Here is a 13,226-nt window from a genome sequence, read left to right on the forward strand (position 1 = left end):
CCATGGCATCTTATGCTAATAATTTAACCTTTTTCACCTGGTAAACAACAACAACAACAGGAACTGAGTGGTGCTGTGAGTGACCAGGCTCCTACGCCCTAAGCTGTGTTTTTCCAGGCGTTGGACATGCATCGACTTGTATGGAGGAAGGTGTGTGGCGGGGCCTACCCGAGGTACTTTGCAGGACAGACTAAGAATAGCCCCTTGGAAAAGAACTCACTGAGGGAAGAGAAAAATGTGCTATATAAGCTTGGTTTTAAAACAATTATTGGGAAGGGGGAGGGTTATTTGGGGTTTATTGGCTGATGTCGTCCACACTGTTTTCTAGTTGCGCCTCTGCTCTCAAGGATTTGTGCCAGAGTCCTCAGGAATAGAGGCTGCAAGAAAATGAACTCGAGCATTTTTGTAGCAGCACTAATCCGCACCCTGTGTACCTCTGGCGCTACGGGGGAGGAAGGGCACTTTCTCCACTTGAGAGGACTTGTGCAGCTCATGAACGCTCAGAACGGACAAGCGGAACAGCAGGACAGTCCATCCACACCCGCGATGGAGGAGAAACCAAAGAGTTGTCGGGCACCAGAGCATTAGAGCGGCAGGGGGGTGACTGCAATGGCCTAAACAGCAGAATAGAGAGATGGCAACGCCTCCAGGGGCATTAGCCGGGATATATGAGTTATCTCTGATAGAGTCTCTAAATAAGGAGCCGAGGAGGAGAACTGGGAAGCTAAAGGGAAAGGATCTAGAGTTCTTACAGACTGTAGATATGAAGAGTTAGAAAAGTAAAATTTTGTTACTCTTATTGTAATCCAATATGTTCCCCTAAGTGTAAGAGACTCGGGTTATGCTAGAATTAAATGAAATAACGTATATGAAAGAAAGTTAAAAACTTAAAACGTTTAAGACAAAAATCAAATAAAATTTCTGAGACAATCCAGCTGCACGCATCTCATCAAAACAAAAACCAAATTAGAAACTACCTACGTCATGATCCTTTCCTTTTTTATCACAACTTTTATCACAACCTTTTTATCACTGACTTTTATCAGAAATCACCAGTATCTGTACATTACTATTCTTCTGTTCAGCTACCAAGGTAATATCTATCATTTTAAGATTTATTATCAATAAAGTGTCCTTTAAAAATCTGACCTTTTTCATAAATCGTGGAAACTAAAAGGTACTTTCTGATTATTGCTGGTCAGAACATGGAATTCATATATTCAACTTTCTACACTCGGTTCCATACAAAACAACAGCCAAGAACACTTTTACTCATTTAATAGTAATAGGCTTATCTTTCAAATTTTGAAAAGCGATGAATATTCTGATATTGTATATATTTATTTATCATACAACGTAGGAATTTATAGTTTCATAATCAGTTAGTAGGATAAAAATAAGAATCTCTTTGAGGAGAATACCATCAAGCTTATAGACATCTGTATACTAATATTCACAAAGAAATATACTTATGGTCTTCTAAAAATCACATCTAAATTCCCCTAGAATTGCTGTTATTTGTACTCTAAAGCCTGGTATTATTAGATATTAAAAATGTTAACAACTATATTACTATACCTTTGTAATACCTTCTTAAGTAAATCCCTGAGTGCTACATTTCTTTACAATTACCAAAAAGCACATTAAACCAACAAAGTCAAATTACTTAGACCCAATCTTGGGACTGCAAACAATATTCAAAACTATGCATCTTTAATGAAAAAGATGGGGTTATTCTAGAAATATGTTTTCACTTATCACTTAAGGAAAAACCTTGCTCACACATATGTGGCACTAAGCATGTCAGCTAACCTTCGGCCCTGTCTTTAAGAGGCAGAAAATATTTGTCTTGCATACAAAGTTGTTGAGAAAGAGAGAGAGAGAGACACAAGGAAACACTGATTGATTGTACGTAGGAGTCTTTGAAAACTGTCAAGTGTTTTATAAACGCATGTGACATTTATTATAACTTCACCTGTTTTCCCAGCTGCCGAGCACAGATTGGACAAGGTTCTGGATTAATACCTCCTGACGTTTTGTCTTGAGACTGCCCAAAAAAGAAGAATTCAAAAATACATTAGTTACATTTTACAACCTGATGCATGTTTTATATAGCTCATTTACAGAAGTAAATGCTGGCAACTGCAATTTAAATAACCTAATAATTGAGATGATCTAACATTTTATGTATTACCTAATACTACCATTCCTGGGATTTATAAATAACATTCAAGAAGTGAATAAAAAGATGGAAACAATTTTTATTACAGCTTGTTAAAGTTATCCTATTACTGTATTTGTGATTATCATAGAAGGCAAAATGAAAAGCAAAATATGATTTACCTTAGCTAAATTTTATTTTCAAGCTAGATTTTGTTATAAAGAAATATGTATTCTGCGTGTCCACTTGGCATGGATCACAGACATAGAAGACGCAGCATTTATCTACCTAACTCCTTATTAATACTGTTCCTTCTCAGTTTCCTTTTTCTAATCTCATTAAAGCAAAGCAAATAACTAGAAAGCAGAAATATTATTGATTTGAGACCCATCTATGCCTGGAAATTACACTGAAGTATAACAGTTTCTCAAAATCTCTTTAAAACTATTTCAAAAATTGAAAGAGCTTTAAAAAAGTCATCAAATAGTTTTTAAAACTCAGGAGAACATAAAGAAAAGTAAATTAGACTTGTAGATCACTACTAAAGTTTTTAAGTCTGTGGTTTCACTAACCAAATAGTTAAACATTTAAAAAAACTGTTCTTGATTATCCTTTGACTTTCATAAGTAGCAAAAAAAAAAAAAAAAAAAAGGCTACATTGTGCATGGATTCAGCAACTCTAACAAGAGTTCAAAAACAATTCCATTAACTAAAATGTAAGTATGCAGGCATTTTAAAAAGTTGAACTTAATTATTCTTTTCTTTTGTTAATTATTGATTTGTTTTAGATAACATATAACCTAAAACTTAGCGGCTAAAACAAACCCTTATTTCTCCTCGTTCTACAGGTCAGCTGGGTCATCTCAGGATGGGCTGACCCGGCTGGGGCTGATGTTCAGGATGGCCTCACACTCACGTCTAGCCGTTGGTAGGCCAGATGGTCTGGGGAGAGGGCCGCACTGAGGCCCCTGCTCCTCAAGAAAAGTAATCTGGCCTTCTTCACATGGTCCCCGAGTTCCAAAGAACAACAAGATTGGGAGAACTCCTCTGCGCACGGACTTTTCAAGTCTCTGCTTGTATCCCAAGGCCAAGAGTAAGTCACACCACCAAGCCCAGAGACGGTGTGGGAGGGGGTCATCCATGAGCATGCACACAAGAGGGGTACTACTATAGCATTCTGTAAACAATCTACCACAATTTACAATATCTCTTCTAATTTATTGAAAGCAAGCATTAGCATTTTTTCTGTAAAGGGCTGACTGTAAATATTTTAGGCTTTGTGGGCCATATGTTTTCTGTTGCATCTACTCAACTCTGCTATAGTAGCTTGAAAGCAGCCATAGATAATACGTCAACAAACGAATGTGACTGTTTTCCAATAAACTTTATTTATAAAAACAGGTGGTGGGCTGGATTAGTCCTGTGCTTAGCAGTTTGCAGATCCCTGATTTAAAGTTATAAATTTCTCTCTAAGCGTGCCTTAGCTGCACACTGTCACTTTCGTTTTTTCAGTTCAGAAAATATTCTAGTTTCTATTGTAACTTCTTTGATTCATGGGTTATTTAGAAGTGTGTTGTTAATTTGAGGATTTATGTGGTTATCTTTTCATTATTGATTTCTAATTTAATTCCTCTTTAGTCAGAGAAAATACTTTTTTTTAATTGAGGTATAATTGACATACAACATTAGTTTCAGGTGTACAACATAATGATTTGACATTTGTGTAATTGTGAAATGATCACCACAATAAGTCTAGTTAACATCCATCACCATACACAGACACAGAATTTTCTTTTTCTTGTGATAACTTCTAAAACTTGCTCTCTTAGCAACTTTCGAATATGCAATACAGTATTACTAACTATAGTCGCCATGCTGTACATTACATTCCCATGACTTAACTTTATAAGTTTGTAGCTTTTGTCTCTCTTCACCCATTTCACCCACCCCCTTTGGCAACCAGCAATAAGTTGTCTGTATCTATGAGCCTGGTTTGTTTTTTTTTTTTTTTTAGATTCCACATATAGGCAAGATCATACAGAATTTGTCTTTCTCTGTCTGACTTATTTCACTTAGCATAACGCCCTCAAGGTCAATCTAGGTTGTGGCAACTGACAAGATTTCATTTTTTTTAATGGCTGAATAATATTCCCTTGTGTGTGTATATGTATATATGTATACACACACACACACTACATCTTTTTCAACCATTCATCTATTGATGGATGCTTAAGTTGTTTCCATATCTTAGCTATCGTAAATAATGTTGCGACGAACATAGGGGTATATAAATCTTTTCCAGTTGGTGTTTTGTTTTCTTCGAATAAATACCCAGAATTGGAATTGCTGGATCATATGGTAGCTTTATTTTTAATTTTTTGAGGAACCTCCATACTGTTTTCCATAGTGAATGCACCAATTTACATTCCCACCAACTGTGCACAAGGGTTCCTGTTTCTCCACATCCTCACCAACACGTGCTCTCTCGTCTTTTTGATAACAGCCATTCTAATAGGTGTGAGGTGATAGCTCATTGTGGTTTTGATCTGCACTTCCCTGATGATTAGTGATGTTGAACATCTTTTCACGTACCTGTTGGCCATCTGTATGTCTTCTTTGGAAAAATGTCTACTCAGATCCTCTTCCCATTTTTTAATTGGATTGTTTTTTTGCTATTGAGTTGTATGAATCCTTCATATATTTTGGATATTAACTTATCAGATACATGATTTACAAGTATTTTCTCCCATTTAGTAGGTTGCCTTTTCATTTTGTTGATGGTTTCCTTTGCTGAGCCGAAGCTTTTTAGTTTCATGTAGTCCTATTTATTTTTGCTTTTGTTGCCTCTCTCTGCTTTTGGTGTCAAATCAAAAAAACTGCCAAGACCAAAATCAAGGAACTTACTGCCTATGTTTACTTCTAGGAGTTTTATGGTTTCAGGTCTTATGTTTAAGTGTTAATCCATTTTGAGTTTATTTTTGTGTATGGCGTAAGATAGGAGTCCAGTTTCATTCTTTTATATGTTGCTGTCCAATTTTCCCAACACCATTTATTGAAGAGACTATCCTTTGTCAAAAACTAATTGACCATATATGTGTGGGTTTATTTTTGGGCTCTTTATTCTATCCCACTGATCTATGTGTCTGTTTTTATGACAATACTATACTGTTTTGATTACTACAGTTCTGTAATATATTCTGAAATCAGGGAGCATGCTGCCTAGCTTTGTTCTTCTGTCTCAGGATCGCTCTGGCTATTTGAGGTCTTTTGTAGTTCTGTACAAATTTTAGGATTGTTTGTTCTATTTCTGTGAAAAATGAGAAAACTACTCTTGTATAATTTAATCCTTTGGAAATTTTAAGAGTTGCTTTTTGAATCAGCATCAGGTCTATTTTGATAAATGTTCCACGCACACCTCAAAAAGTGTATTCTGCAATTGTGTTCGGCTGCGGTCTGTGTCAGTTAGGTCATGGTTGTTCATAATATTCAAATGCTCGATATCCCTACTGATTTTTTTTGTCCATTTGTCTGAAGTATGGAAGAATCTTATAATAGTTTACCTCTGTTTACCTTGTTTCTTTATGTTACTGTCATACATTTTAGCTCTCTATATATTGTATATCCTATACAACAGCACTGTTGTTTTATAAAGTCCATATTCTTTTGTATTTACCTATATAGTTAAGCTTTCTCTTGCTCTATATTCCTTCCTGTGGTTTCATCCTTCAAGGTGGGATAATTTTTCTTTAGTCCAAAGGACTGCCTTTAATATTTGTTGTACTGCGAGTCTACTGGGAATGAATTCTTCTAGTTTTTGTTTATCTGAAAACATCTTTATTTCACTTTTTAAAATAGCATTTTAAAGATGTCATGCCACTGTTACCTGGTTACATGGAGTAGCACCCAGTAACAGTGGCACACCATCTTGAACATGCTGAAGGAGAACACAGTTTCTCTGTGTGGCCACATAAAGAATGCATGCAGGCACCGGCTTTATGGTGCTCCTTGAAAGTGTTATGTCTTTTTCCTCACAATTCTAGTTGGTTAAATTTTTTTCCCATTATTTTTGGTTTCCAGCAGTTTGATTATGATATTCCTAGGTTTGTTTGTTTACTTTTTAAATTTATTCTCCTTGGGGTTCTCTGAGCTTCTTGAATCTGTAAGAAACTGTCATATTATCCGTCATCAGTTTTGGAAACTTCTCAGCCATTCAAGCGGCCTCCTGTCCCATTTTACCTCTCCTTTTCTTCTGGAACTTCAATCACATGCATGCTAGACCATACGACTGGGTCCCACCTTTCTTTCACTCTATTTCATTCTTTATTTTTCTTTATATGCTTCTCCAAATTGGGTATTTTCTGTTGAAATGTATTTGAGTTCACTAATTCTGTCTTTTTCTGTGTCTGGCATCCAAGGAGTTTTTAGTTTCAAACACTGGATTTTGCAGTTTCACAATGTCCACTCCCCTGTGCAGATTCCAGTTCACTTTATCTATGTTGTCCAGTTTCTTCTCCAATGCATTAATCACAATCACTTTCAAGTCCTTTCCTACTATGTCTATAATCTGGATTGTCTGTAGGTCTGCTTATAGTGTCCATTTTTTCCTCTTTAATTATTGGTCACATTTTCCTGCCTTTCACATTTCTTGCAAATTTTTTTTATCATATGCTAGATTTCCTAGTTTGTTTACACAACCAACCGCAGAGACAAAGTTAGATGTTATCTTCCTCCAGAGAGGATTACCCTCACCTTGATAGGCAGTTAGGTTAAGGAATGAGTGGCTGATCACCTCAATCCAGTAACAAATTGAGCTGGTTTTGGGGATTGTTGGAAGTTTAGTTCAAAATTAGTCCACCTATGGTTACAAATGTCTCAAGGGTAAGACCTGTTATGGGTCTGTTGTAGGCCCCTTGCTCTCGTGGGGAGAAACTGTCTCCTAAACACTAAGAGACTGAGAAAAATTTCCCTCCGTATTTCTAGTTCAGGCCTAGTTGTCATGGAACCCCATCACTTAGCAAATGAGTAAAATTCATTGTACACCTGAAGCTCCTCTAGGTTTCAAAAGGTAACACCAACTCACCTGGCCATCAAAAGTTCTCCTGATTTCTCTCTCCCCTATTTGAGAGCCTCTGCAAAGCCAACCTTAATCCCAGCCTGTATTCGGACTCAGCAAACACTTTTAGGCAAGACAAGGACCAGCAATCTCAGCTCACCTAGAAAGGGCTCTTCCTTCTCCGGAATGTCATTTCATCTCAACCTTTTTGCTTCCACCATCTTTAAAAATAAGACTTTTTTATAATAGTTTTTCCCTCCCTAGTTGTTACAGCAGTGCTGGCTCGCCATTACCTGCTGCTCCTATAAAGAAGGAGAAGGCCTAGCAAGTAGCAGACTCTTTATTAAAGATCCTGTGTGGTTGCCTAGTGTTATTCAGAACATTTCTTCTGGAGACATTCTTTGTGCTTTGGACTCTCGTGGAAATTTACCAGCTTCTTGGTACCTGACACTGAAAAATGCTGATCAACAATATAACATGCTCATCTTCAAATTTCTGCAGCTGTCTTAAATGCATGCCATTCTGCAATAAGTGATTAATTTACATTTAATCTGTCAAGTTTGGCTGAATCACTAACATCTTATTAATCACTATTTGATCTAGTGCCTATGATACGTCCACATCAAATTACTCGAAGTTCCTTGAGGCCAAGGACCAAGTCTGCCCACCTCAAACTCCTAGTATAACACACGTACGTGGCAGGTGCTCAACAAACATTTGCTGACTGCCAGAAAAATTAAAGACAGTGTTATTATTCTCATTTTACAGATGGGGCAGAGAGGTAAATAACTTGAAAAAAGTCCTATATCTAGAAAATAGTGGCATCATGATTCAAATTTGAACTGTCTGGGTCCAAAGTCTATCTTCTTAACCACCATGCTCTTTAACGAACCGAACATTAACTTTTCATTTAGTCATCACTGGGATTTAATGATTCACTTACACATATTTTGTACCAGTTTCCAGGACAAACTCCAGCCTATTGCTTTCTTTCATTTGTCCTATCCATAAATCTACTATATTACATCTTGTTCTGATAAGGCCCTCTGCCAATTGCCTTTTATTCTCACCATAAAATGGAAATTATTCATCAATGTCCAATATAATACTTTGCTCACAACTCAGAAAATGTGTTGTGAATTACATTAAATAATTTATTACCATGTCTTCTGATTTAGTAGCTTTGTGAACACATTTTATTTACAGTTTCAAATAACAAATTAAAAAAATATCTATGTATGCATTAATGAATGCATGTGTTTACATGAAATAATGCAACCTTTGTTAAATTGTCTGGTTCAGGCCCAGTTGTCATGCAGACTACTTATATCCTTAAAATTTTAATTTTTTAAAAACAATTCAACATATAGGTAATATAAACTTATGTCCTGTAACTAAGAGATGATTAACTATCTCTTAATTTTGACTCTCACATTTAAAGTATAAAAATCTTACATTTTAAAAACACATGTCCAGGAATGTCAAGACTTTTTTTCTCCAAATACTATTTTTCTAATCTAGCATTTTGCATGATACTGACTTTTAAAAAGTTTTTCTTCTGCCAGAATAACAGTAGTAGTCATCATAGTAATAATATGATAATAACATTAACAGCAAACACCTAGAAAGTGCTTGATAAAAAAAAATCTATGTATGCATTAATGAATGCATGTGTTTATATTAAATAATGCAACCTTTGCCCAGAGGTATGGTGTAATAATTTCACTATTCAAGGCTTTGAACTGCAGTCTGTTTACACTGTTCTATACTATATGGTGCACACCCTTTATATTATCTGTGTAACATCTTCTATAGCTATCTTCTTCTTTTGGGATCTGTGTAGCTATTGTAGACACAGCTGGCATTCTGACTCATATAACTAACACAAACAAAAGACTGACTAAAAAACCACACCTGTACCATTAATTACGGGACTAATAGATTAAATGGAAGGAGTCACTAAGGTGGTTCATTGATAACACAGCATGGGAAAAAGCAGCATCTTTTAAAATCGTTACCTTCTCCAAGTTAGTTAGGTAAAGAAGCTGCCCGAGCTTCTTCTGAAGCTGTGATGTGGCAACCGCTTTATCGTTGAGTAGCTTTATGCGATTTTGTTCTACCTAAAAAACAAAACAAAACAACTTCTTTACTCTCTCTCAGAAAGATGGCAAAACTATACTAAACATGCATAATTCTTCCTCAATAACATAAATGTGTCCTATTTTAAGAAAACCCATTTACATGTGAAAACTTAAATATGCAAAATGGATATTGGATAATATATTTTAAAAGGAAATATATATTTTTTTGCTTTACAGAAGGTAAAATTCAATGTAGAATTCTTTTAAACAGGAAGCTTCTCTATACACTTGAAGTCAAATAAAAATCCACCCACATTCTCTTCGGTTACCATTTTTCAGTAATACGTCCATGGGCTACAGAAACACAAAACGCTACGCTACCTTGGTGAGAGCGATTTTAAGAAATCCAGGAAAGACTCTCCCTGCCCCCCTCCTCTCCACAGCCCCCTCCTCTCCACAGCCCCCTCCTCTCCACAGCCCCCTCCTCTCCACAGCCCCCTCCGCTCCACAGCCCCCCTCCTCTCCACAGCCCCCCTCAGTAGAAAACAGTAGACAGAAAGGAGTATAAAAATAAGAGGAATTTGTTTCCACAGAAAAAACTTATTGAGAATTCTATTTTAAAAGTTAAGTGAAAATAGTATATAACAAATATTTCTAAGTTCTTCTAAGTTACTCTCCAAGCTTTATAGGAAGAAAAACATTTAAAAGATTAGACATGCACAGGAATAAAAATAAATTATAAAAGAAATAATGTTTTTAATATGAAGGAGAAAAGGTTGGTAGAGGTATTTTTTAATCCTGAGATACAAAAAGGGATTTATTAGAAGATAAGCTGTCAATATCGGCTCATCATTAGCAAAGGAAAATACTGGGAAAAACGTTTTCGGTTGTTCTTAGGGAAGGTTTTTCTGGTTCTGAAAAAGCTCAGGTAATAGGATAAATGTCTAAAAGCTAACCAAGAGTATCTTTAGGTTTTGGGACACTGAAGGTGCTCAAAAATAGATGAATATGCAACCTGGAGAGAAACAAATGCAGCAAAACAGCAAATGCTAAGCATGTGTTAGATGTAAAATGGTTCATCTTTGACCATTTTTGACCTAAAAAAACAAACAACTTCATATGGTTCAAACTACGAATAGAGACTAAACACACACTTATAGAAGAGATCACTGCCCTGCCTCTCTCTCTTCTGTGGATCTTGGATTTTTGTGACATCTACTTGCTGTGCTCTTTTCTGAGACCTACTTGCAAATTAATTACCTCGTGTGGTTCAATGATGTGAAGAACGGGTGGAGTGGGCTTTGGCTCCCTCGGATCACGCACTCGAAATCGTTCTGTAGCCATTGCAAGTTCATCAACAGCAGAGACACGATTCCGCAGAGCCATCCAATACTCATGAAGCAACTGGAGGAAGAGGAAAGACAAAGACAGTGGGGAACACACAACTAAACTGCCTAACGCCGCCAAGACGTAGCTGGGTCAAGTCTTCAGCGCGTATGTCGAACATATGACATACACGTTTCCTTCATTAAGTACCTGAGGTACCAGCAATTCTCCGGCCGTTTTTAGCACGAGGAAGCACGACTGAATCGTCTCCACAGGACACTGCAGAGGACTGCCTCTTCAGGTCCTTAGGAACCGAATACCCAAAGACTTCTTGGTAGGCTAAAGATCTTTATTTATTAATACTAGGCTGGTGGAGTCTCTGCTTTATCTTTTAAAGAAGTATTTTTTATTATAAAATATTTCACATATTCAAAATAATATGTATATATGATAATGAGATACTAAAATACATAACTGAGTCCCCATCATCCAATTTAAGAAAGAGAACGATACCAATTCCTTACAAGGCCTTTGTGTTCTTTCTCAACTGTATCACTTTCCTTCCTCACACATTCTTCTCTCAACCCCCAATAATGGGGTAACCACTATTCAGAACTGGATTTATTATTCCGTACTTCTCATTGGAGTTATACTAATATACATATCCTTAATAATATGGTTATATATATTTCTGAAATTTATAGAAATGGTATTATCAGTATAAAATTTTTGATAAGCTTTCTTCACTAACATTATGCTTTGAGGTAGATCCTGAATATTGTGTGTGGCAGTAACATTCATTTGCATTGCTGTGAAGGGGTTAGCCTGCAATGTTACGGAGAACAAAAGCACAAAGATCTGGGAGAACTGCATGATGAGGCCTCCTCTGACAGAGCATGTGGCCAAACTGAGCCCAAAGAAAGAACACAGGGGCAGGCGGACACTGTATATAGTGCTGTCTTCTTCCACGGCTTGCTGTAACTAACTGTGTTAATGTGCTTTTGCATTTAGAATAGTAATGTGAAAAGAAGAAAATTATTATGAACCAATGATTTTGAATCTACAAAAGTATCATTTCCCAATTTATCAAATGTATGAACTGATGTTATAGACAGCATATCCTCTCTTTCTGGATTGAAATTTTTACCCTGCTTTAAAAGGCAAGAACTTTAGATTTAAAAAAAAGATATCAAATGGAACTTTAACATTATAAATAAAACGCTTCCTTCATTCCCTCACTCATCTCACTTGCAAAGTAGGATAATAGATTAACAAATCTAAATCTAAATAATTCAAAATTAAGGAATTCTGGAATCTCATCTGAAGTGCAGAGTTATATGATGAAATTATCAAAGTATAAGTATGAAGGGTCACTGTGCATTATTGATTGCCATGGTTTCCAGTCCTGTATGTTGAGCAATATTTACTGTGTTCTCCAGTCTTCAAGGTTGTTGATGTTTGGTTGTGATTCACAGAGCAAAAGCAAAACAAAAGAAAACCTGAAACAAAACCCTACTCTAATTTCAGAAAATAACAGTATAAGATCAAGCTAAGAATAGAATGACACATTTTCACAGCTAACTACAAGGTTTCAAATAAATTTCATTTTAATAATTTTCTTCTAGCAAGTTAATAAATAGAAGTCCCTTATTTGTTCAGTATTACTGTATTTATTATTCATCATTACCATCATTACATTTCAGGGAAAGAGAAATTATGACATCTTAAGTCTCTCAAGCAGATTTTTAAAAACTAAACAGAGAAAAAGGAAAGCAGCAATTAAAATTAATGTAAAGGAGAAATTAATATTGGAAGTTTTAAAATACTGTACCTTATACTCCTTCTTCCAAGCTTCAAAGAGATCCATTGAAGCACTTCCTTCATCAATGAACTCAACATCAAATCTATGTGACTTTGCAAACGACAGCAGCGCTTTCATAGATCGCTCTGTCTCACTTACTGCCCACAGACCCCGGTTGGTGGTAGGTATTCGATCATCCACCAGTCCTTCTTCATCTTCTATCATCTCCTCAAATATTGCAGTCTGGCCTTTGACTCTGAAGACACACAAGAACAAAACAACAGAACTACTGTCAGTGGGTAACAAGCAGTGTAAAAGTCATCCTGGCAGAGCCCACAGGGAAGCAAGGTCAATGACGAAAATCTCATCAACAACTTTCAATGTCATGTCTCCAAGATCACGTCTGAAAGTCTTTGGAAAAACCAGAGCAACTCTGAAAATGCCTGAGGCATCATCAATTTGATCAGTGTTTCTTGAGAGCAATCTGGTATAATAAAAAATAGCTACAAATTGCAGGCTAAAATCTCACTCTGAGAATTAAAATAACACAAAACAAACACCACCACCATCAACCACACAAAAACAAAACAAAAAAAACCACAAGATGATCTTAAAGCACGATGTCAATCTCTTTTTTCTTGAGGCAATCAGAACTTAGCCCTTTGTCAATTCTCATGTTTGTAAAGTAGGGATAATCTTGCTAATGCCACTGCTATATGCAGTCACTAAGTAGCTTAATCCCGAACACAAGGATGAAGATTTTAAATTTGTGTTGGAGAAAGTGCATTAATAATGAGAGCTAAC

General features: G+C 36.2%; 1 protein-coding gene across 4 annotated transcripts in view; it reads right to left on the reverse strand.

Annotated features, from left to right (window-relative positions):
- Positions 1-13,226, reverse strand: part of SHPRH (SNF2 histone linker PHD RING helicase) — a 90,380-nt gene that overhangs the window by 25,016 nt on the left and 52,138 nt on the right. For all 4 annotated transcript variants that reach the window (XM_087425197.1, XM_087425194.1, XM_087425196.1 and 1 more), the window contains 4 exons: positions 12,453-12,678; positions 10,556-10,699; positions 9,233-9,334; positions 1,976-2,047 (listed from right to left, as the gene is read on the reverse strand). In XM_087425197.1, the coding sequence (XP_087281323.1) occupies positions 1,976-2,047; positions 9,233-9,334; positions 10,556-10,699; positions 12,453-12,678 (544 nt within the window). The remainder of the gene's footprint in view (positions 1-1,975; positions 2,048-9,232; positions 9,335-10,555; positions 10,700-12,452; positions 12,679-13,226) is intronic.

The sequence above is a fragment of the Ceratotherium simum genome, chromosome 38 (genome assembly GCF_057802395.1).
Source record: "Ceratotherium simum simum isolate JZ-2026a chromosome 38, ASM5780239v1, whole genome shotgun sequence".
Classification (NCBI taxonomy): Eukaryota; Metazoa; Chordata; class Mammalia; order Perissodactyla; family Rhinocerotidae; genus Ceratotherium; species Ceratotherium simum.